General features: G+C 45.0%; 4 protein-coding genes and 1 non-coding gene across 7 annotated transcripts; 1 reads left to right on the top strand and 4 right to left on the bottom strand.

The window, feature by feature from the left end:
- Positions 1–57: 57 nt before the first annotated feature.
- On the bottom strand, positions 58–21350 carry LOC6611705 (unconventional myosin-IXa). Of its 3 annotated transcripts, XM_032714016.1 has the most exons (9): positions 21169–21350; positions 11763–12211; positions 11454–11671; positions 5447–5733; positions 4704–5291; positions 3336–4040; positions 1168–2827; positions 947–1104; positions 58–879 (listed from the first exon to the last, which is right to left on the bottom strand). In XM_032714016.1, exons 2-9 carry the CDS (start codon positions 12170–12172, stop codon positions 634–636), a joined length of 4272 nt encoding a protein of 1423 aa, XP_032569907.1. In that variant the 5' UTR covers positions 12173–12211; positions 21169–21350; the 3' UTR covers positions 58–633. The 3 variants fall into 3 exon arrangements, with proteins under 3 accessions (XP_032569907.1, XP_032569917.1, XP_032569913.1); XM_032714026.1 differs by lacking the exons at positions 11454–11671; positions 11763–12211; positions 21169–21350 and adding exons at positions 8905–9180; positions 9638–9927 and having other exon boundaries at positions 66–879; XM_032714022.1 differs by lacking the exons at positions 11454–11671; positions 11763–12211; positions 21169–21350 and adding an exon at positions 8905–9927 and having other exon boundaries at positions 66–879.
- On the bottom strand, positions 5819–6517 carry LOC116800218. The gene has a single exon (XM_032714061.1). It carries the CDS (start codon positions 6414–6416, stop codon positions 6003–6005), a length of 414 nt encoding a protein of 137 aa, XP_032569952.1. The 5' UTR covers positions 6417–6517; the 3' UTR covers positions 5819–6002.
- On the top strand, positions 6737–6808 carry Trnad-guc. Its single transcript has one exon. It is a non-coding gene; the product is annotated as a tRNA-Asp (tRNA).
- LOC6611703 lies at positions 10590–11255 on the bottom strand. Its single transcript, XM_002036201.2, has 2 exons — positions 11169–11255; positions 10590–11109 (listed from the first exon to the last, which is right to left on the bottom strand). The coding sequence occupies exons 1-2, from the start codon at positions 11229–11231 to the stop codon at positions 10630–10632; spliced, it is 543 nt and encodes a 180-aa protein (XP_002036237.1). The 5' UTR covers positions 11232–11255; the 3' UTR covers positions 10590–10629.
- A 439-nt stretch (positions 21351–21789) lies between the features above and the next one.
- On the bottom strand, positions 21790–23830 carry LOC6611699 (zinc finger protein 771). Its single transcript, XM_002036197.2, has 2 exons — positions 23551–23830; positions 21790–23493 (listed from the first exon to the last, which is right to left on the bottom strand). Exons 1-2 carry the CDS (start codon positions 23713–23715, stop codon positions 21982–21984), a joined length of 1677 nt encoding a protein of 558 aa, XP_002036233.2. The 5' UTR covers positions 23716–23830; the 3' UTR covers positions 21790–21981.
- Positions 23831–24256: the final 426 nt, after the last annotated feature.

The following is a 24256-nucleotide window of genomic DNA, read 5'->3' as shown; positions in this document are numbered from 1 at the left end:
AAAAGAACACTTATCGTTAGGATTTTTTTCTTATTAGCTTATTTATGGAACTTTTCATATCATAAACAGAAAAATTAACTACACCTAGTAATTTTGTAAAAAACATCGCCTTTTTATGTAATAAAAGATAATTTATATATTTCAATGCATGCTTCGCTTATTTGAATGACGAAATGAACCTTAGTCTAATAAAATGCACAATTCTTTAGTGAACTCAAAAATAATAAATGAACATCGTTGTTGAAACTTAGTTAACTAATTACTTAACGGCAAATAATGTAATCTCAGTAACGTGTAAAATACTTATGAATTAGATGGAAGAACTTATTTGATTGGCACTTGTGGATGTAATTGAAGCTACAACCTATCGATTGGCGTTTATTTATAAACGCGAAAATAATAATACTAAGTTAGTCAGGGGCCAATTAGAGCACCTCAGTTAGCATGCGCTTCGTAGACAGAATGCTTGTTATTTAATCTACCAAGTGGAATATTTACAGTTTTTTAGAATTGGGATGTCTAAGATCAGGAAGAGTTGAAAACGAAAAGAGCCAGACATCCCCATCCTTTAAATTCTTACACCATCGACCAGACCAGATGGAATAATAACCAGTTAGATTCCACCAGTAGTCCTTATTTACTGAGTGTCATGAACTGGAAGGGAACGTGGAAGCTCTGCCCCTTGTGCTCCACCATAAGGTGACCCCGAACGGTGGAGGCCCCGACCACGGTCACCGCCTCGCCCTTCTTTAGCTGCGGCGCCTCCGACTGTCCCTCCTCTGGAAAGTTCATCTTCATGACCCGGTTTTGGGGATAGCTTATTTTCGAGTTCCCGGTGATCGTGTAGGAACGAGACGGCGGAACTGGCGGCGGACGTTCCTGTTAAATAAAAGTAGTTGGAAAGTTCAATATTGTCAAGAAAGCAATAATAATAGAAAACACTCACCAAATCGAGTCCAAACAGGTTACAGGTCTGCTGTATGATCTTCTGGTCGCACTTCTCCTGCGGATCCGGTGGAGGAGTTCCAGCAATTGGTTGTGGCCTTGGTCTGGCCATAGTGCCTCCAATGCCCAGGTTCGTTGTCTTGGCCGAGAGGCGTGGTACTACATCATAGAGTTTGAGGATTAGTTGGTCGGAGAATGGGAATACCCGTGGGGGAATCTCACCAGAAATGGGAGCAGCAGCTGCCACAGCGGCAAGGGCGGCCATTGTGGAGGATGCGGCCTTGCTCTGTGCGGCGGAGTTCGGCGTGGTCTTGTTGTTCGGCAGTGGCGCCTGTTGAAGACCTGGGATTTTGGAGCGCTTGGGCCCGCCACTGCCCATTTTCTTGCGCCACCACCAGCCTCGCCAAGTGGCCTGCATCAGGGTGGCGCTCTTGTGCCTGATCTCGGTGCGCAAGTGCTCCAAGTGCTGGCGAATGCCCTCGCTAAGGAAGACATGACGCTTGCCAGGAGCCCAGGCCAGGGTCACAGAGCCATCCAGCACTGGCGGCTGCTCCATTGCGTACTGCAGAATCAGCTGGCAATCCTCCAGAGCCTTGTCCTCGGTACGTCGCAAGAGGCGGAATGGGGCCAGCATACGGTAGCGGGCATTGAACTGCTTAAAGCGCATGCGATGCGGGAACCCACTGGCCATCAGATTGACCGTCTCCAGGACCTGCAGGGATCGTATCTGGCGCACCACCGTAGCCCTATCGAAGCTGCCGGCAGCTTCGGTTCCGTTGCTCCGGATGCAGCGCACAAAGTGCGGCCTGGCGTGCACCAGGGTTCTCAGCAGATTGTCCAGCCTGGTGTGAAAGTCTTGGGTCAGCGTGGACACCGGCTCGTCCCCGTTCAGCAGATCCGAGTGTGATGTGGGCGAGATCCGGAAGCTCAGACCCCTTGGAGCCTGCTGCTGAGCATACAGGGCTTTCAGCTCGGAGCCAAAGAGATGGGTGGCGAAACCAAAGTTGCAGGTGTGCTTGTAGAAGACACCTACCAGATCGTCGGGCACCACATCCCGGTTGGTGTCCAGAAAGTCCGTAGTATCGTACTCCACCCGCCCGGCAAAGTGACGAATGAGAAACATGCGTGGATCGTGTGGTTCGGCGGTGGGTTTCGTTTCCAAGCGAGTGGAGCTGCGGTGCTGCACCTTCAACTTGGTCACATAACTCTCGGCAGTGCCCCTAACCGAACACTCCGCATCCAGCATGCTGAGCAGACCGGTTCGCAGCGAAGATATCAGATCGATGCAGGGCACATTGTCCACATAGTCCACCTCTGTGTCGCAAACGATGCCCTCGTCGCGGCAGGATTCCACGGAAGACTTGAAGATGTGCGTGTTGTAAAAGTGCTGCATGGTCTCGGCGCACAGGTTGATGCACAAGTGCTCCAGATGGGCATGTGGCGAGGGCTCCTCGAAGCCGAACATGTCCAGGATTCCGATGAAGCCATCGGAGGTGGCATGGCGCACTGCATTATTGAGGGCCGCCATCGACTTGGAGCCCGCATTGCCACCGCCAATGGTGGAGGCGTGCTGAGAGGCGACATCCGCCTGGTTGTGCACCGATTCATTCGAGTCCGAGCTTAGGGTGCCCAGCGTGGATCCCAGGCGCTTCAGGCTGTTGGCCCGCCGCACAATGGTGGCCACCGTGCGGCAGTAGAGCGCCTTTGCCAGGCAGTCCCGCGTCATGTTGGCATCACCATCGCCGCACACGGACTTCACCAGCTGGCCACGAACGTTGTGAGTACGGGTGGTCAGTCCACGGAAGAGGGCAGCCGGCGGAACGCCGAGTAGACTGGCCACCGAGTTCAGCTCCGTTTCACCCTTCACATCCACCTCGAGACCCTGTAACGTACGAAAAATCGTTAATTAGGTAACGTAAATAACTTCGTAGTCAGATCATAAAATAATCAAAATATATTTCTAGCTCAGATTGTTTTATCGATCACGGCTTATCAGTCGTAAATTACCTCCATTATTGTGACGTATGGAATATGGCATCAGCGCAAGAAATTTCGCATTCTATAATATGAATGCCAGAGTTCGATTCGAACTCGCGCGAACGGATTCGAATGCCAGCACTCTGACCATCACACCAATGAAGCATCAGTATACTAGGCGTCTAATAACAAACTAAGGTAGAACTTAAAATTTCCGCTAGATGGCGGTGAAGTGTTGTAATGAAATATAGGTGGCTCTGCAGACGCTTAGTTTTAAAACTGATGCAGAGTTTATAAAATCTTAATTATTTAAGCACTAGTAATTTATACAAAATAAAAAAAAATTAAAATATCCAAATGGTCAATAACTTTTAATTATTTCCTTCAAGGTTCAAGTTTAATGTTTTACTCACCCCTCCATCAATAAACTGAACATTTCCCAGCAGCAAAACGGCGGCCAGGACACGAACGACGTCCAGGAATGGGATGCCCAGGATGCCGAGGCAGGTCTTCCACGCCTGGAACCGCGCCGCATCCTCCTGCTCGTTCTGGCCGATGTCTCCTCGCAGGTAGCGCAGATTGGCCGGCGAGTAGCCATCCAGGTGGAGCTTCTGGCGCTCCTCCCGACTGAGGCCAGCCAGTAGTTGATAGAAGATGTGATAGTTCTTCTCCTTCGGCAGTGGACGAATGACGCGCGTCTGGTCCAGGAAGTAGCAGTGAATCTTGGTGCGGTAAAGAGCCCCATCCGTGACCTGTACCTCGATGAACTGGCCAATGCGACTCGACTCCGAGTTGGTCGTGGTCTTGGCCGATCCCAGGGATCTAAGTACTGTGAATGCAGCTGCCAGGTGCTTGAAGGCATCAGTCTCTGGCCCTCCGCCGGCGATGGCGAAGAGCTGGCGCAGCATCAGCATCGCATTGGCCGTCTTTCCAGCGCCCGATGTTCCCGATAGAATGATGGCCTGCGGATAGCCCGTCTCGCTCTGCTGACGCACTGCCTCCTGGACGATCTTTTGCAGCTGCGGGGCCAGCGGCATGGCGCGGGTGGAGGTGAGGGTCAGCGGGTTGCCCACGTCCAGGTACGGGTTGATGGAGAGCAAGATCGGACCCACGTTCGTCTGAAACACCGCGCAAGATAAATGATAGTACATTAATTAACCCGGTGAGTCAAAATTTTCGGGGGTCATTCAAGAAATTCGAGGAAAATTTATAAATGAGCGAACAATGGGTTCAGCAAAGATACTTCGCAGGATATTTAATATCTTAAAACAACAAAATCTTGTTAATTACTCTAGTTCAAATTCAATTGCTTACAGAACCTTTCTGTACAAAATGGTATTAAATTCAAGTGCTTACTTAACATAATCAAATTAGTTTTAAATACCTTCTTTTATAACTTCTGAGATATACTTGGATAAAGAAAGACCGTTGCTAAAAACTAACAATCTCCTCCATCCCATTAATTGAGTAAACACTACCAGCAAATGTGCAAAACCCGATCCAAGCCCCTCCTGGTTTGTTCATATGCTCACACCTCATCCGCAACACCGGCTGTCAAACTATTCCCCTCGACTAGATCATATTGACTTCCTCGGCCTTCCGCCAAGTAATTGTCGAAATTAGCAGTTAATCTAAGGCTGAGTGCAAACGGAGTTGGGTTTTAATGACAAACTATCAGAATAATTGCTGTAGAGCCGTCTCTCCGGGACCGGTTTCAAATGGTTTCTGTTGCTCTGTGTGGACATAAGTGATTCGCAGAGGCGGATCCCGCTAATACTCACAAAGTACCGCTGCTCGTTGAAGCGGGCCTGGAGCGTTCGCATCACGGCGTGCTCGGTGAGCGGTCCCGACAAATGGATCAGATCCTGCATGTTCTTGGGCGAGGAGTTGCCCTGTTGCTGCTGCTGCTGCATCTTCTGCTGACTCTCGGAGAATCCGAATCCAAAGGGCAGAGTCTTCACACTCTGGCAGGGATTCGTGTGCTTCGACTGCGGGATGAATGGCAATTGCTGGCTGTGGGCGTGGCTGAGATGGTGGCCAACGCCTCCGCCATTGGTGCCCAGGTGTCCAGAGTTGGACGAGCGCATGGGCAGCGTGTTGGAGTTGTTGCTGTTGTTGTTGACCGGTGCATGGGAGTGGGAACCTGGCCCCAGGATATTTCCCATGCCGCTCATGTGTGGCAGTGTCCCGGTGGACTGGCCATGTCCGCTGCCACTCTGCTGATGCGACAGGCCCGGCTTCTCGGCCAGCTGGTGCGGAAGTGGATGTGGAATCGACGTGTTCCTCGCCGACACCACCGCCCCACCTCCAGCGCCACCTCCTCCGCCGGAACCTGAATTCGCAGGCAATGTGTGGCTGAAGCTGTGATTCTGTAGGAGTAGTGAAGGGAAATAAACATCTTTATCAAAGGAAATCGAATGTGGACAAACTTGTTGCGTAACAAGCTCTTACAGTTCGATAGAATATTTGTATATACATACTATAGTATATAGTACTATAAGTATGTCTTTATTCAATAACTTACCTTCGATGTCGTGTGATGGCCATTGGTGTGTTGCTGAACTGCGCTGGCTGAAAGTCCTGCGCCGCTGGAGCTCAGATTGAGATTCGGACTGGATGCGTTTAGGTCAAAGTTGTTGGCCTTGGGACCCGCATTGGGACCTGGGGCGACGGGCTGCGCGCCATTACCCTGGCTCTGACCCTGACCCGGTCCATGACCCACATGCAGGCGGTTTCGCAGAGTCACCAATTCGGTGCTCAGGCTTTTGAGCCGCTGTTGCAGATGAACTGCCTCGTTGGATGAAGATGCATCTGAAGAAAAGCGGATAAAGTTATTGTTTAATTATACTGTTGGTTAGAACATCGGCGAAAAAATGAAATAGTCTTGTTTATCATTCAAACATTTATTTTAATAGTCAATTAATACTTTTGATTTTTCTCCGAGCTCTGATCTTCGTTGACAGATAAACTGAGATGATCTGCGAGCGCCTTTTCTGACCACTAAGTGCATTCAACTAATGGGTAATAAAGACTTCGCAAAGAATCTCAGTTCGCCTGCCATCGCATAAAATTCGATTTGTCTAATGAAGAAAAGATGCGCAAGTCGACTTGTTGTAGTGACCTAATAGCCTGGATGATATCGGTGTGCCCAACATCATGTCAGTGTCCCTTGGAGGAGGATAGAGCACAGGCATTTTCTCCTTGACCCAACGGATCGGCCTGGTCAAGTTCTGGACACTGGTGTCCAGTTTAATTGCGCATTTTCCCTGATGTTGCCGAAAACGCGCCGGCTTGTGCAGAATGTTGTGCGGATCGCGGTAATAATCTCGATACCTCTGGGTCTCCAGATAGAAGTTGTCGATCCTGTCCAGATCGTCGTAGTCAACATTGACCAATCCGATCCGGGGAGCAAAGCCCAAGATGCCTCGCCGATGAACCTCTGCATTTTTGGCCACCATCATCATGTCTACTTCAGGAATTGGTTCCTTTATCATATTTAACAAGTTTATGTATATGAAAGTCAACAGAGAAAAAGAAAGCTCTTGAAACCCAATGAAATTTTTGGCAAAGAGTGCAACCAATGACTGGTAATTCGAGGAAAGTGTGATAAATTAGAAGGTTCAAATAAAAAAACAGACACCTTTGAATATTTGGGTGGTTTGCTCAGATTTTATTTATTGTTTTGATAAGTTGAGCTATTTAAGACATTTTCCAAAAATAAGTTATTTATAATAGCTTGAATTCTTAGCACAATAATTTGCAGTGAGAACACCGAAGAATCCGAAATAGAACTATTGACAGTCAGCGCGCAACATCCTCGATAGTATAGTGGTTAGTATCCCCGCCTGTCACGCGGGAGACCGGGGTTCAATTCCCCGTCGGGGAGATAGGATATTTATTTTTTTATATATTATTTAGCTCATTTGTGTAAATACAATAGAATAGTGAATATCATTTTTACAAATATATGGAACGAAAAATAATACATAAACTTGGCAATATGATCATTGAAATTGTATTTCTTGTATCCATCTTTTTGTTTTACCAAAGTTCCAAAATATTTAACATGTTTTAGGGATGTGCTTTTCTTTCCAAGATTTTAATAATAAAAAAAAAAAAACTAAAAAAAATAAGCCTTTGGCTTTCCAATAAAAACATATAATCAGCAGACCATATGGAAATCTTCATTATGGCGAAAAGAAATTTAATTAGTTCTAATTAACAACTCAATACAACGAAAATCAATTCACACCGATTAATTTCGCCCGGGCCAACAGAATTTTGTGCACGCGAATTGCTTTGGTAGGCTTGTGCCTATGGAGCAGAAAAAGTCATTTAATAGATATAGATGGTGGGCATTTACATAAAATGTTAATGAACTAATTTCGCCGGAGTTAAAGAAAAATAGAGACACCGAAAGCGCTAAGATGAAACACAAATTGGCGGCAGGTGGATACTAAATTTCAAAGACGTGTGTACATCCAGAATAGAAGATCAATGGGCAGACTCGACGAACAGCTCATAATGCCAACTGATTTATGAAGACTTTCAAAACAGGGCCGAGAGGTCATTGTTACAGCCCAACAAACCGAAAACGCTGACAAGCTAACAAGATTTTATTAAGCTTATGCGTTTCAGAAACTTGTCTACTATTTTTTACAGCCTTCAGCGGGAAATCAAACTAATTAGCTAATGAAAAACGGAGAAAAGCTTGGATGAAGTGTACTACTAGCAAAGGTATACCTTCGACCTATGTAATATGTATCGGTGAGCCAAAACACAGAGGCAGCCTGGAAGGCTTATAACAAAATCAGAGTCGACAATATACAAAAAACAATATTATTGATGACTTGAGCTCATACAGAGGAAACCAGTTTTGATGTTGGTTTTTTTTTAGTGCTTTCCGTGGCCCAAAGTTGCACTCAAGAAATAAGACAAAATCCACAGAAAAAGGTACAGAAAAGTCTGCCATCGAAGTCAAGCGAAAAATTTCGAGTGTCTGTTTCAATCAATTAATCGGCGATAATTTCATCAACTAGACTAATGTACTAAAATTAATGTAATTAGCAATTAGCTTTATTGGCTTTTCCTCTACGCTTCAGTTCTCTGGGTTTTTTTTCATGGAGCGGGCGACAAAATTTCGTGGAAGCTGAGTAACCAAGTTGGCCCAAACTGGTCGCCGAGCACAAGTTATCTGCTTTTAGTGGGCCCAGGGGCATGGGAGAGGAGACTGTTGGTGTGGAAGAACAGTCCGTCGCTCAAATGAAATGTTGCAAGTCGAGAGGCAAGCGACACCCATACAACCAGGTATCCATATAAGCGGATTCCGTTTGTAGTTATTGCCGATGATTATGAATATGAATGCGATCGACTGCGAATGCTCATGGAGGTTGATTGAAAAACTCAAACAGGCAGCCCAAGATGGTAAAGACAAGTAAGTCGAGAACCAATCAACTGACACTCTGGACAGATAGTCCAGAAAAGAAATCAAGCAAATGTCTTGACCATTAAGCTTAATATAAAGTTAAGCTTCTGTTTCAGTCGGATATGTCTTTGGTGTTAAAAAAGGAAATGGACAGTTTCGAATAAAAACAGTGAGCTTTTAAAAACATATGAATAAGCAATTATTTGCGTTTACAATGAGATGCTATAAAATTCGCACATTTTGTGTATAACCATTCAAAAGACTTAAGCTACAAACTTAATTTTACCATGTCAGTTCTTTAAGATTAAATGATTGTCCCTTTCAACCGTAAGTTACTAAATTACTAAATAAATTTCCTTAAGCAACTAACTTTATTATCCAAACGAATCAATTGCATTTGTGTTCCCGTGAAAGTTGTTTATGTTCAAGAAGTGCTCTTCATGCTGAAGATGCTGATGAATATTTGCCTAACCCCTATATAAAAGACTTGGACAACAAACTCGAAATTCCTGTCACTTGATAGACTAGCTTACTCGCAGGGATATTGTCCAACTTACCCTGCAGCTTCTTCTCCGTCTCCCAAAATTTTTGCAATTCGGTAAAGTATTTATCCAGTATGAAGACTTTTGACAGGCCCAATGTGGCCATCGTTGTTGAACATTTGTGTGGCCACGACTACGACGACCAAGACGGCGATTTTCTTATTTGAATAATTCCGTATACAGGCACTCACCGCCACCGATACACTCGCAAATGGCCGGAGGAACAGGTTTTCGTATTCGTATTTCGTTTTTCGTTTTCCGCACAGGCTCTGGCAGGCACCGTATCTATATCTATGCCATACAGACCGAACCCGAAACCGAGTCCGAATAAATATATATACATACGTATGTTGCGAGCGGGATATATGTATATGTTTGGGCGAACGTATGTGCAGCTGCAACAAGTGAAGCAACCGCACAGCACACGAAAATAAGTAAACAAGCGAAAAGAATGCAGAAGGGCGAGCGACGACCAAAAACCAAACCGAACCAAATCACTGGAAGCCTGGCCGTCAGGTTTTGGTTTTGGTTCTGGATCTGCTTTTGCTTTTCCTATATTATTGTGCTTTACTTTTCCCCCCCCACTTTTAGCTTTAGTTGCTGCTGTTGTTTTCTTCGCGGCCGCGCTTATTTACTCGTTTTGTGCAGACTTTTTTTTTTCGTCGTTTTGGTTTTGAAAAACGAGTTTCCAACTTTAACTCCAGGTCCAACAGGCAGCCAGACCCAGTGTAGATGTGCGCTTAGATACCTCGATGCCTCTCGATACCTCGAAGGTACACACGAACACAGTACGCCAGTCGGTATACAGCCACACGGAGCGAGATGGATTGGAGTTTTCAAATCGATCCACTGAATCCGCAAATTTGCTGGTGGCACTTTCAACTCTCGACCAGCGTGACCTTTTCGCCGATTAATTATAAACTTTAATTGGGTTTTGTGCGACCGTTTCACTTGGTTTTCAGTCCAGCGAGAGAAAGAGAGGGTTGAGTTACACGTACAACATTCAAACGCGAGCACCCGATGCGAACGATTCAAACTCCAGCGGCAGACTGATCGCTGCCTCTGCTGCTTGGGAGCAGCTCCCTAAGATCTCGGTTCGGGCCTCTCAGCTCTGGTTACGTGCTCTCCCGCTCGGCCAGGTAACTTTTCTAACAGGTAAAAGGCTCTACCCTCCGAGATGCGTGCAGTTGCTCAAATATGAGGTCAAGTGTTTGAACCTCCGCCCGCCGACCATCTCGACTCGTTTCGCTGGTCGCGTGATAATTAGTACCGATTGTTTGTTGCTTTGCTGCATTTCGCAATTCCCACAGCATTGCAGTGGGAATGTTCATAGGTGCACAAAAGTGTTTACATAGCTTCTAGGCGTTTCACAAAAACACAACTACATGACCTTAAAAATACACCCTAAGTTTAAGGATAAGCAAACCTTTTCTTCAAATCAATTCCCAATTTATTCACAGCTACAAAAATTGTTGAATGCCTTTTAAAAATAACGGTAGCGGAATGTTGCGGTACAAACTGCTATGCGCGCGATAGTCGAATGTGTTATCGATTACTTTATAACCGCTTCGCAGACACAAGCAGTCAAAACTGCTTAAGGAACAATGTGTGTCGAGAGGCACTGCTTGCTTAACACCTTACTCACTGGCGACTGCTTGCCATTAAAACCCGCTTTTTTCGAATTCCAATTTTATTTATAACAAGAAAACTTTTTGATTGCCCGTTTTTTATATGACTTGGCTACCATTTTGTGTCTTCCAAGTCAATGACAAATTGAATGCCGCCAGTACTTTTGCCATCCCTTACATAATTAATGTTGAATTTGTTAAGGCCTCGAAACAAAATCGGCGGCCAGTTTTGAGGTTCGATCTTGGTATTTCGCAAATAATATTCACCCTTTGGGAATACACACATCTCTTGAATGGGCGGTAGATTTGAATCCTTGATCAATGGCAGGAAGTATTTGCCAAAGTAGTTGGTGAACCAATCGCAAGGGTTCGTTCGCACTTTGATATTTCCGTGAGCCCACTCTCCGTTCTTGAAGTGCAGAATATCCATCCACACCTCGAAGGAGTCGTCCATGTCGACTTGGTGCATAACCGATCCATTCAACATACGTTCTCTTCCCACGAGCCGCAATGAACAAGTGAATAGAGTTTCCTCTTCGCCTTCAATACCATTTATCGACTCAAATCGACCGATCAAATGCTTTCCCCAGCACTGTAAGTCCAACATTTATCAATTAAATTTAAACAGTCCTATAAAAACTCTATACCTACAGGTATATATACCCGGGAGACCGTCCACAGGATTAGAAAAAGTTTAAGCTCCCAGAGCCACATGCTCACTTACTAAACTAATCGTAATTAGCGTCGAAACTGCTGATTATGCCGTTGACTCTAATATATAATAAAATCGGGCCAAACTGTGTCATGTCTATGGTCTATAAAATTTCTGATAATTTTTATTATAATGTCTGATAAAAAAGGGGAGTGGCCCAATAAAATGTTACGGGAAACTAAAGACACATTTGATTATACAATGAATTGATCATTTAGTTTTACCTGTGATATTTCCAGTGGTTTTGTTGCACGCCTTTTTCCTCTTGGGCACTGGGAGCGTGTAAATGGCTGAGAATTTGGCGAACCTTTCCACCACAGCACTGGTCCTGTTGGACTTGAAGTCCTTTATGTCCGATTGCCCTTTTCCTGGCGGAGATGCCGACTTGCACTGCACAATGGGAGTTGAGGTTTTCGTTTGCTTTGGTGAGGGTGTTGTGGAACTGAAATCGAGAAAACAATAATAATTGTTATAATTTTATAACATTACATCATTTTATGGGATTAAAGTTAATAAATCACTTGCAGGCTCACCTGACTGCCTTGTGGTATTGGCAGAAGAAGTCGGGTCGCATGCGATGGCGACAGAGGAAGTCCTCGCACAGTCGCAGGACATCGTCGTCCTCGCAGTCGTCGCTGTGGCTTGTGCTCTCGCTATCCTGGTCCTCGTCCTCATCCTCCAGCTCCAATCGCACCTCATCACCCTTGGCCTGGGCATCCTGCTCCACCGATGGACTGTAGAGAAAGGTCGGAAGGGACTCGCCGTGGAAATCCGGTATGTTCTCGAAAAAGTCCGCCGTTCGCTCGTAGCTGCTGCTGCTGGCATCAGAGCTCTTGGATCGCTGGAGCTTGGACTTCAAGCCGCGACTCCTGCTCTTGTGGTAGGTCAGCAACTGGTGGCGGCCCACGACATAGTCGGCATAAGTCTGGTCCGGCAGCAACATAGCAGCCTCATCCTGATCGACCCATCAACTGGTCAACAGCTGAAACGGCAGACAACAATTGTTATATGGTGATATTAAGTTAGTTATCCTCTATGCATTATTCAGCATTAATTGACACAATTTCTTACAAAATCTTTCCTTCATGCTAGACAGCTTATTAATAAATATTTGATTGATACGAAATAAAGCTCAAATGGGAATTGAGCTTTTCAATCTGGCGAAAGTAGGATTGGGGACTTGGCCCGCTTTGGCATTTGGCTAGCTCCAGTGCTCTAAGCGACTGGTGAAAAATCGATCGTGACATCAATTCGCATTTTAATTGCTTTTAAATCAAGTGCGCATGCGTCTGGTCGCAGGAGGCCGGCTTCCGCGTCTGCAGGTCCATAAACCTGTCGGTTTATTGGCGCAGCCGATTACCACGATTAGCGTGACCATGACGAAGGTGACAGACACGGACGCTAATGCCTTTTACTGCCCAGCTCAGATGGGTCTCTGGGTATGGGTCTGGGAGTGGGTATGGATCTCGCCTGGGGGCGGGGCCGCTGGCCAAGATGGACCATGGACGCCACGCCATGCAACATGTTGCAAGTACGGCTAAACAGATGAGTTGCTTGGCCAAATGAGTCGCAGTATTTACGCCACACGCGGTTACTTCGCCGTGTGGTCCATCGAGATCCACCCGGCCCGTTGGCAATTAACTCAAATGATTGTCATAAAGTGTTGGACGTGTGTGGAGGATCATGTGGCCGCCATCGGCAGCAGAAATCGGAGACCAGGCCGCTGGCGTCGGCATTTTTCAATGTCAACACAGCGGGCGGCGGCGTTTGATTAAAGTCACTCTCGAACACAAAGAAAAAGCTTCAGCGGAAATCGGTCAAAAATTCGGATTCTTAGATAGCAAAATGTGTCGCAGATAAGGCACATAAATTAAATTATTCTTGGCCAAGATAAAATTAATAAATTGAATAAAAAAATGCATATTTGACCACTATAAATAAGCTATCTTTATATCAGATTTATATCTGAATTCGAAATGTGATTAATGTTTCTTTTCTTCATAATTACTGACTAAATGTCTTCTCTAATATATGTTTTGATAATTCTACGAGAAGTGACCATTTTCTCTGCCTGTAAAAGTCTTTTTGAGATCTGAGATATCTGAGCCACTTGTGGTTTATTACGCAACATGAGAGAGAAGTAGCTTCGAAGGAATGGGTTAACGTGAAAGGCCTATTCCCACAGGGCCAACAATCTAGTACTTTGATTTTGTCAATATATTCCTGCTGATTGGCTCCACCTTCCCGCGAATTCCCCTCATTTCAACAACTCAAATGACAGGATAACACGGCGAAGGAAATGTTTGGCCATAAATCGGCTTAACCAGCGGAAACGAAAACAGCATCCATTCCATCCGGAACAATTTGGCTATCTGAACATGGCTAATCGCCTGCTCGCCGGTCCTTTTAGAATGAATAAAATATGTCATCTAATAAATGCACACGGACAGCGGGAGCCGGCGTGGAGTATATCGGAGTATCAGGTAGCGACATCGCATAAAATAAAATAAATCTCATAAATATGCAGGCTGTGCGGAGCTGGAGAGCTGGAGAGTTGCAGCAGCAGATGCAGATGCAGATGGAGGTGGTCCGTCTAGACCCGTTCGCTGGAATACCTGGGCAATGGTAGCGACTGACTGCTGCTCCGTTGCTCCGACGGGAATTTATTTATTCTAACCACCAGTGCGATATACAATTTCCACTCCAATCTGTAAAGTGGGAAGGCAAACGCTGCTGTGGGTCGCTCCACTCCAATCCGAAAACCTTTCCAAAGGGAGCACCCTTCCTGCCCAGCGGATCGACTTCTCATGTGGGGGGCCGCTGGCAATTTGCATTCGCAGACATTTCAACAAATCAGCATTCGTCGTACGCTGAATTCAGCTATGAATTAATAAGTGAGCTAAAATTCAGACAGATAGAAATGTTTCTTCCAGCTCCATTCATATCGAGTGGGAAGTAGTCAACATTGGTGAGATATATCTTCTACCAGAACAGTGGCGTTAATGATGAAGAACGATCAACATTAAGTATCTTCTTTTGAAAAAGATCGAAAGAAGCACCTACATATCTGTATTTGTAGTTCTTCAAAGTTATAATCTATTTCTTTTGTAAGCTATCTTGTTCAGAAGGATATTTTAAACTTCTATAAAAGCTTAGCATTTTGAGCTATACTTAAAAACCGCCTGGGCAAACATTTACAATCAATTTGAAGGCATCGACTGAGCAATTTCCCAGGCCTGCAGTTGATTGCAGGCCTAGAATGTAGCCCTATTCTCGGGCTCTAGAACTCCTTCCTCGGGTAAGAAGTGCACTTTTGACTCGATACATGGAAATTACATGATTTAACTTAATTTAATAAAGAGCCAAGGGCGGTAAGTCCAACTCAAGGCCTAGTCGTCCGAGCGCCCAACAAACTACAGCTGCTATCGCATCGTGGCTCGCTTTTGTGATTTACCGCATGTTTGCTCCCCACTCCACGAAATCCCTGCCAAGGGTCGAGCGCCGCCCCCGCCAATCTCCACCAAAAGTTACACTGCCCAACTGGGTTGGGCCTCAAGCTAAACACGAGTTAAGTGCAGGTAATAGACAATAGAAATTTCCCACAGCACTAAAAGTGTTTTGGGATAGAAAGAAATTAAAAAAATAGCAAACATAAATATAGAATAAAACTTAGGTTTCCATTACAAGAAAGAGTTTGTTGATCTGTGTACCCAAACACGAAGTTTTCGGTGGAGTCAAAGTCGCAGCCCTGGCGTCTTGGTCGTCCATCAACGTGGAGGGGCTACAGATGTGGATGCTGTCCTCGAACTTGGACACACTTCAAGAAATCTTGTAGCCACCCAATTCGGCCGGCTTCCCATGGCTGAATATTCAACTAGTTCGCGATTTCTTGCAGTGCACGGATTTGTGTAGATCAAGAGATTTTGATTAATAGGTGGTGGTGGCCAGGGTCTGGACGTTCGAAGGTAGACCGTTGGAGATCCGTACGACTCCTTGGCCATGGCCTCGGGTTAGACATTGAGAAATATTTTCGCGAATCGAGTCGACAGACGAAGGCAGTCGAAACTCAATGAATTTTGGTGCGGATGCCATGTGGTTGTGGCTCTCGTTGATTTGGTAATCGCGTTTGTTCTGCCCGTTGTTCCAGCCAATTGTCTGTGTCCTTCTATTGTACAGCAGAATTTAACCAATCCTTACTGCTAATCGTATTCAGAACATTAATCATAATTTTCTAAGAAGATCGATATCTGCATTCGTATGTGATTTTCTTGGTAATTATTAACTATTTTAAGAATAATGTGGGAAGTACTGTGTTTGCAATGCAAGCAAACTAATGAGCTGGAAACTTATTGTCTTGAATACTTATCAAATAAAATGACCTTGTTAATCTTCATTAAATGTACTCCCGAATTAACCTATATAGTCGGTCATATAATGGCTAACTCCATTCTCTGCTGAGGGCTACAATTAAAACCATACCCGTCTGTCAGTTAAAAGGCAAAAAAAAAGTGGTTTATCCCGCGAATCAGCCACAATGTATGCGAAACTCGAATCCGCTTTGAGTTCGCATTCGGCATTAATATTCGCATTCCTGCCGAACATTTTCAACGGAACTTAAATGCATGAAAATTGCAAATATCGTCACGTTTCTGGCTTTAAGGATAATTACGTGTGCATAGCTCAGCAGGCTGTGTTCCCCTGATGCTGGGGAGAAAAAAAGGGGCAGTTGGTCTTCAACCTGTGCAAGATTCAATTTGCGAATTTCACAGCCATAAACAAAGAACCAGCAGCGACCAAGGAGAAGACGTTAAGGTTTCGGTCACGAACAAACCCAGTGGCCGAGGGCGGGTACTGAGGATTTGGTGGAGGAACTGGAAGTGGATCCCAGAAAATGGAAAGTACTTGGTCCCGCTCCCATCGCGCCCGTTCTAAGCAGATGCCCAGAAGCGGAAACGGATGAGGAAGTGCACAGCGGAAAGCGGCAGCACACTCGACGGCACGTAACGTGCTAATTTATGTGGGAGTCCAGCTCCATTCTCCAACCCAATCCCGGATTGGCACACCTGACATCCAAGCCCCGCCATCCACAAACGACGAAAGGTGTGTGAAAACTTTTAATCGAATCTTAATTGCATTAGGTCCCAACAAGGCACATCTCTCGCAGCTTTAAATCCGACTTCAGCAATGTCGATTGGAAGCACGACGATCGCTCCATAATAGATCGATCTAAGTCCATGTACAGTGCGCGGCATAACAATAGGTACATGCACATCTACATTAAATCAAACTTTGAAAATGTATTTTTGAGCAGGGATATTCTAAGATAACTTCTTTAGATGCAAAAGAGACAAAATAAGAGATAAATTCTATTTGCATGAAAATGATTTCTATTCCATATTTTACGAGATATTACAAATAATAATATGAACCTATTTTGTTGACCGCCACTGTGCCTGCATCGATCTATCCGCATTGCGTTAAATTTCTTGTCGCGTGCAGGTTACGCAATATCGTTTCGTATCACGATGCAAGTGGAAGTGGACGTGGATGCCAGCACGTGTAGCCCGCTAAGGACCTGGCCAAGATCACGATCGTGTTTGGCCCACAAAAACTTGTCCTCGCCATTCCGACGGCGCTGCACAGTGGCATTGGCACTGGATCGATGGTCGCCAATAAAAGGAGGCAAACAATTAGACGAGACTTCTCTGGGTTTTTAAAGCCCGACACTTAATATTTATGAATTTCAGAACTACTTGGCTGTTGCATAAGCCATCATCAGTCAGTTGTGGCATCGAGATAGATGGCTCCAACTTGACCTATGGCTTCTCCTGATCTTGGATCCTAGCTGTTTAAGAGCCACAGGCTTACAAACCAATCAGCGAAATCTTAACGATTGAGTTTTAATACAAATTGTGGGTTTCCGCAAGGCATTGTTAAAAAAAAACTTTTGTTTGTGGAAAGTGCTAAAGATTTTATTAGTTGCTGAATCTGTTGTAACATTTATAGCTGCTATTCGAAACTGCCTAACTTAATTAAGTATTTATTGATGTTCAAACACTTAAACCAATTGATTTTAACAATGAGGAATAAAACTGAAACATTCTCAACCTTGACAGGGTAGATTCCTTTATAATTGCGTTACATTTTTCTATTAATCGCGTTTTCTTTCACAATGAGTTATCAAATGGCAGTAACCATATATGATTCTAGGTTAACTAATCCCGACCCAATTGGGTTTAACCAGTTTGCAATTACTCAGTGGCTTACTCCCATTTTTTTTTATCGATATGAATTGTCGTAGAATGTGCGTGTAAAAAACGAGTTAAGAGGCTAGATTGCTGATTCAAAAATTTTTAAAGCACAAAGACCATAAAAAATAGCCAGATATTAGATGCAGACTTCCATGAATATGCCACAAAGCTGGATAAGTTAGTAAGTAACCTGCTATAGGTGTATTTTCTATTGGATGCTTCCTATACATATATATTTATCTATCTCTCCCACGCGGCAAGTCAAAGAGCACGAGGATCGGAGCAGGAATTCCTCAATGGAGCCAAATGTGGACACATTCGATGGGCAAGTGACCCAAGGAGGCAACGGCACAGCCTCACATACAAATAAGTTGGCCAAACCCCGAGGAACGTGAAATATTTTCGTAATTTGTGCAGGATGCGATAAAGAAAATGCAATCGCAATTGCCATGGCCAAAGAGCTACGGCTATGGCCATGTCCATGGATGTGGATGTGGATATGGCCAATGCAATTGCACACCCTTGGCCACCATTTCCGCATGGGCACTATGGATCACCGGTTGCCAGTTGACAGCACACACAGCTGCACACCCACACACACCAGATTCTGGCGGTGATTCTGTGGATCCTGCGCAGAGGTGGGGGCACTAGCAGTATACTGCCGCTTCGGGGCCCAATTCCAAGATTGGACCTCACCTCGCATCACCTGCGCCTTTCGCAGCGGATCGCTGGACCTGGGTCAAAATTGCTTGTAGGAATTTATTGGCAAGGGTTCTGCAATTGGTCGCTGGATCGATGTGCCCAGTTTCAGTTCCTCGGTCACTAATTTGTGACTGCTCCTCGCAGACAACAGGCATTTCTCAAAAGTGGAAATGCTGATTCGCAACACACCGATGCAACGACGACTCGAGCAATTTACACAATTATGGAAATCACCTGGCAAGAACGGCGGTTAAAAGTAATCGATTCAAGTACTTGAAAAGTTTTGGATCGAAAATTTAGCATGGGTTTTAAAACCAAAGGTTGGCTGACCACCGAAAAAAGTAAAGTTACCCTACTTCTTAGAACAAAACGAAAGACATAGAATTTATTTCCGAAGCTAAAAGCATTTTTAGTTCATATATCTTCAATTGCCCTGTCCCCATTTGCAGCTGTCTATGGAACTTTCCTCTTATCTGGATAGATTAATAAGCAGTTGGTTGGGCACTGGGCGCACTGGGCAGAGGCACTCACGATTGACATTGGAGCTGCAGTGGCGCTCATTAAGTATGTATATATCCTCGACGGGCAGGCGGAGACACTAACAACTAATTAACACTTTCAGCTACTTCCACGCCCACCGAGCCGGCTAACCGTTTGCCGCCAGAATTAATGATCGAATTAAAGTTTGCGTGACGACATGATGTGATCCGTGGACTGGCGGGGTGGGATGGACAGGGACATTGATGGTGCTGTGGCGACGACGTCATCATAGCCATCGTCACCAGCGTCGCCAGCATGGAAAAGTCGAAGGCGGAGCTACAGCACAATATCACCCCGGCCAAGAAGCAAATGTCGTGCCAAACAAATACCTCATGAGATCGTCGAGGACAGGGAGCTCAGGAACTGGTTTCTGGTGGCAACCGCATCGCAACAGTCAGCGAAAACGAGGAATAAGTGCCAAGGATTCAGCCCGAAGATGACAGCACCCTTAATAGGGTGATCATAAGGTTGTATGTATTTATGTTAATGGAATGATATTTCAACATTTATTTATTGTGTTTTATGAATGTGATTCATCTTGTCTATATCCTTCTAATAGACTAATCATTAGAAGCATACTATGAAGCATATTAACTTTAATTTGCCTCTCCCAAACTCATAACAAAACGAATCACTGAACTCAGAGACCTTTCGTGAGGATATGAAGACAAAAAGTTGGCATGAATGTTTATGATACAGTAAGCGGATGGCGACAAAAACGGCTGAAGATGATGAAAAACCGGAGGTCTAACACCGCCTGTCAGCCAAGTGGAACGTTATACTCGTACGTACATGCAACATTTGCTGCATCGCATTGTCTGCGAGGAAGAAAGTGAATTGTAAATTGAATTGCATCTGATCAAAATCAAGCGAAACGGATGTGAACAAAAACGTCTTTCTCTCAGCAGCGAAATACTGAAATACTTTACAGAGCAACAGTATGAAGTACTTATGAGAGATTAGCTGGGGTGTGCTGGCATACATAAGTATCTACGTCTACAGGGGCCACTGAGGAGGCACTGCGTCCGATTGACAGATGTAAAAGTGTCGTCTGTCTGGCTGACATTGATGCATTCGAATTCGTATTCGTATCCCCATCAGTCCAACGATTTGCAATACATGATGAACACTGTTGTGATGGGTCGATAAGGTCTGCCCTGAAAAAGGGAAGACAGCCTGGGAATGGTGCAAGCTTGGGGGGATCACCAACACCAAATGATGCATCTTTTGGGAGTGCAGTATGTGGAAAATCTCGGTTTCAGTTCAGTGAGTTTGACAGCTAAGTTTGATGTGTAAGATATCAACTTACAAATATAAATTAATTAGTATTTCCGACTTGTAGGAACTAAAGTTTGAATAACTGGAAAAAGCATTCATATTCAGATCTTGAAGATATGCGCCCAAGGGGTTGTTCATAGTTCGTGTAAATGATGAGTAATTAAGTTGTTGCATAAGCCCCAAGGCTTATATGGCACAATTTCTGTAAGATATTCGAAATCATTTCTAGGTGCGTGCTGAATAGATAGTTTTCCATCAAACTGTGGCGTCCATTTATCTTCCCAGGAAGTGGAATCGTGCGTCCGCCAGCTAATCGGAATGGGTAAGACTTAACCCTTTGCATCCGCAGAAATAAAATTGTTCGCGGGTCCACAATCGAGGCACTTTCGCACCACAGGTGGTTCCACGGAATCTCGTGCAATCCAGACACGCAATCCGCAAAGGAAGCTAACGAGTAAATTTCACTGCGGTAGCTTACTTATCGACGGCTTCAAAGGTTCTAATGAAAGCTGTCAAGAACTTAGAGGTCTTGCTACCCTATTGGCTTATGGTTGATAAAGTCATTATTATTATTATAAAAACTTCCCTTTTAAGCAAATATATGCCAATACCTATTTAACAATCGGGTAAAACCACAGCATTTATTATAAACTGATTAAGCTTGAAACCTAACCAGAAGAAGGTTACCATAGCTATACAAAAGGGAACCCCTCGCATTCTTTGTGGCTTAAATGGACAAAAAGCGACGACGACACGAAGGACTCGATGTCTGGCAACTGAGAGCTGGCTTTTACGTGCGAGTACCAACTGCCTCTCGTGCCCCTTATCTTTTTGGGAATGACAAAAGTTGCTGGTGCTACTCAAATCATGCAAGCTACCGCGGCTACCCCGCGTCCATGGTCCCACCACCAATCTTGTGGATATTTCAATTCAATCAAAGGAAAGATGCGCGGACCGCTGATCATGCAGCGGCAACATGTTCATTTGTCATGACTGGGGATGGTCAGATGGTCATGGTCGAGGATGGGGCACTGGGAAGTGCTGCGGGCGCCCAGCGGGAACGCCAACACCTAAACACCCAAGACCCCGGGCCAGCACAGCACAGCACATACACATTAATCGCCTGCGAAGTGACCCTTGCCGATGGCGAAGGTAATTGCGTACTTACCGCTCTCAGCGGAACCTGAACCTATACAAAGCCAAGCGTACACCGTAAGGTGGATTCGTATTCCCTCGATTGCGTGCCCGTTTCGGGAATAGATTTATCGTCTCGTTTGAAATCCGCACTTTATTTATGGTAGCTTGGCCACATTTCTTTGTGGATCTCCCACTCCAATACTTATTATTTATTATTCTATCAAGCGTTACACTGTCAGCAGCAGCACAATTCACTACGCGCACTTCGAGGCGATTACGAGATTTCCAGGCGATCGAGATCCGAGAGCACTGGTCAAGAGGCACTACCGTACGGGGCGACCTCAAGAAAGAATCTGCAGCGTTGCAGTTGCTCCGAAGATTTCGGAGAAGACCGTCTTCGTATCGGACAACTTGCAACTTGTTGCACGCAACATGTTGTTGGTCTGAGACGACTGCTAATACAAAATGTTCAATGTTTAATAAACGTTTTTATAAAACGAAGAAATACCTTACTTGATATTTTATTTATATAGTAAGTAAAACTACTTTAAATAGGTTTAACATCTGTAAAGAGGTTTTTTTAGAGCACAAAACTTTCTTATATACATTATGAAAAATAATATCTTCAGAAAATCATACTATTTCGAAGAAATCCTTTTCAAATTTGGCCTTTTATTAAAAACCACTAAGCTACATTTTGGCAGGCATTAGTCAGATGACTTATACTATACAGATTCATCAACATCAATGCATTCTAAGTTGACCTGGATGACTAAAACAGCCTTGACCTACAAAACTTTTCCGATCTATCAACTAAGCTTACTAAACATGTAAATACGTTGTTCTATTCCTCGGGACGAGTCTCGCTGTAGAAGCCCAGATTCATTGTGGGAATCATGTTGCTATAGAACGATAGTTCCGCTGCCGAGGGACGCACTAGCTGGGGATCCTGAACTAGCGGAGCAGTCATAGCCACTGGAGCCTGTTCGGCCATTTTTAGGGGTAAAATAGCAGCCTCTTGAGACCGCTGGGCCATCTTGTGCTGCAACTGATGGACCTTGAGGTGATTCTCCAGCTCAATTTGATGCAGGAAACTAATGCAACAGATTCCGCACGTAAAGCTGGGACCATGTGCCTCCAGCTCATGTCGCTGCAGTTGCTCGCGTCGGTTGAAACCTTGATTGCATGTCTTGCAGGCGAACAGCGAGTCCATATGAAGAGCTTGATGCCGTTGCAGGTCCCTCTCCCGTTGGAAAGTTCGATCACAGACATCACAGTGGTAATAGCGTGAGTTTTTGGTTTGTGCGGCAGCCTTTTGTTTCGCCTGCAACGCCTGCTGCTGCAGATCACCCTCCATCGGGGGAATTAGACCCATTTGCTGCTGCTGCTCAACGTCCCGCCTGATATGGACTTGCTGGTGGGCTATTAGCTTATCCTTGCGCGAAAACGAGTAAGGACAGCGTCCACATTGGAAAGCCTTCACCTCTCCGTGCGAACGTGTGTGGCGCATCATTTCCACAGCCGTCTGGAAGGATCGCGGACACTGCTGGCAAACAAACGGCTTGACACCGCTGTGAATGCGCATATGCTTGGTCAGATTTGTATTCCGCGAGAAACTCTTGGAGCAAACGTTGCATGTGTAGGGCCTCACGCCAGTGTGCACGATTGTGTGCTTTTTAAGATCGGAGCGGCGCACAAAACCCTTTCGACAGTGAGCACACACATAAGGACGCTCCGGATCATGCAGTGTCTTTATGTGCGAAATCAAAGCCGGCCGGGTAACCAGCTTGATGTTGCAAAAGGTGCAGCAGTACGGTGCGTTGGGATCGTGTGCAGCCAGCTCGTGCTCTTGACACTCGGCGGGCAGTGTGAACCCCAGATCACAGTATTGACAGAGGAACGCTCGTTTGGGCCGTGCCGTCGTGGTATTGGCGTTGTTGGCAATGGACTGTTGAGCCGCCATCTGGGCCGCATCCATGCCCAGTGGCATGTCGACGTCTTCGCCGTTCTGGCCATCTTCATCGTCCTCCTCATCGTAGTCTTCCTCCTCTTCCTCATCATCGTCGTCATAGTTTTCGTACTCCCCATCGGAGCCGAGTGCGAACTCCTCTTCACTGCTCTCTGCCAGATTCTCGGGATCAACATCCACAATAATGCAGCCCTCCTCGGGTACGAATTTTCCGGGGTTGCCATTCAAGCCTGGACGGTACTTTGCCTGATCTTTAATCATCTCCTTCAGCTGCTCCTGCAGAGACTGTTCCCGCTCCTGCATTCCTCTTCGCAGCTCGAAGGCATCTTCGAGGATCTTCAGACACGTTGAGCAAATGAGCTCCGACAAACATTCGTTGCGATCGTACTGCAAGTGGAGAAGTTATTCATGCACTTTTCCGTGGATTATAAAAGGCCCACTCACCTGAACGCTCCAGAGACTGTGGGAAACCTCCGCAATGGACACATCCTTGCCAAACTGCACGGTGTCCTCGAAAATATTTACCGATTTGGAATCCGTATTACGGTGGCACAGGCGACAAGTGCTCACATCCTGATCCTGGGTCATGCTGATCTCCGATCTATGCATTCTTCAATCATATGCATTTAAGCAGGGATTGCAATATATTATAGAATTGTTCAAGCAAACAAAAGCCACACCGGTAGCAAATAAAACGCGTTGGTCAATGGCTAATCTACCACGATAGTATCGATAAGTCGCGAAATTAATCAACATGGTCCAATCGATTGTCGGAGGAAATCGATATACCGCTGCACTGTGGGTTACTTAATTGAATTATAGGAATTTTTGAATAAACAATTTTGTGTTTTATTAAAGTTCAGATTTATACCTATCCATTTTAAAATACTTTTACCAAAATTGTAATAAAGCCAAATCTAAAGGTCATATGTAACACGTAAAATAAACGTCAGCATCTTTGGTAGCAAAAACGAAACTACTTATGTGTAATTCTTTAGGGTTGAAGTTTGAGGATGCGCAAATTCAATATAACGAAGTTACATTGTACAAATTACAAATTTGTAGAACTGTTTGCATAAAATAAAAATTATCAGATTTATAAGGCTAGTGTCACACTTACGAATAAATCAGTGGGCGGCAGGTACCTAAT

Source organism: Drosophila sechellia, chromosome 2L, assembly GCF_004382195.2.
Source record: "Drosophila sechellia strain sech25 chromosome 2L, ASM438219v1, whole genome shotgun sequence".
Lineage (NCBI taxonomy): Eukaryota > Metazoa > Arthropoda > Insecta > Diptera > Drosophilidae > Drosophila > Drosophila sechellia.
The sequence above is the reverse complement of the archived record's forward strand: the minus strand, read 5'-3'. Positions and strand labels throughout refer to the sequence as shown.

Excerpts from the sequence above, each read along its gene's own strand:
- LOC116800218 (XM_032714061.1), bottom strand. The coding sequence starts at position 6,416 with ATGATAAAGGAACCAATTCCTGAAGTAGACATGATGATGGTGGCCAAA.
- LOC6611703 (XM_002036201.2), bottom strand. The coding sequence starts at position 11,231 with ATGTGGCTCTGGGAGCTTAAACTTTTTCTAATCCTGTGGACGGTCTCC. Across the intron at positions 11,110-11,168 it reads TCTCCCGGGTATATATACCT|TGCTGGGGAAAGCATTTGAT; the intron begins GTAGGTATAGAG and ends TTGGACTTACAG.
- LOC6611705 (XM_032714016.1), bottom strand. The coding sequence starts at position 12,172 with ATGTTGCTGCCGGACCAGACTTATGCCGACTATGTCGTGGGCCGCCAC. Across the intron at positions 11,672-11,762 it reads CAATACCACAAGGCAGTCAG|TTCCACAACACCCTCACCAA; the intron begins GTGAGCCTGCAA and ends TCTCGATTTCAG. Across the intron at positions 5,734-11,453 it reads AACCACTGGAAATATCACAG|ATGCATCTTCATCCAACGAG; the intron begins GTAAAACTAAAT and ends GCTTTTCTTCAG.
- LOC6611699 (XM_002036197.2), bottom strand. The coding sequence starts at position 23,715 with ATGCATAGATCGGAGATCAGCATGACCCAGGATCAGGATGTGAGCACT. Across the intron at positions 23,494-23,550 it reads ACAGTCTCTGGAGCGTTCAG|TACGATCGCAACGAATGTTT; the intron begins GTGAGTGGGCCT and ends CTCCACTTGCAG.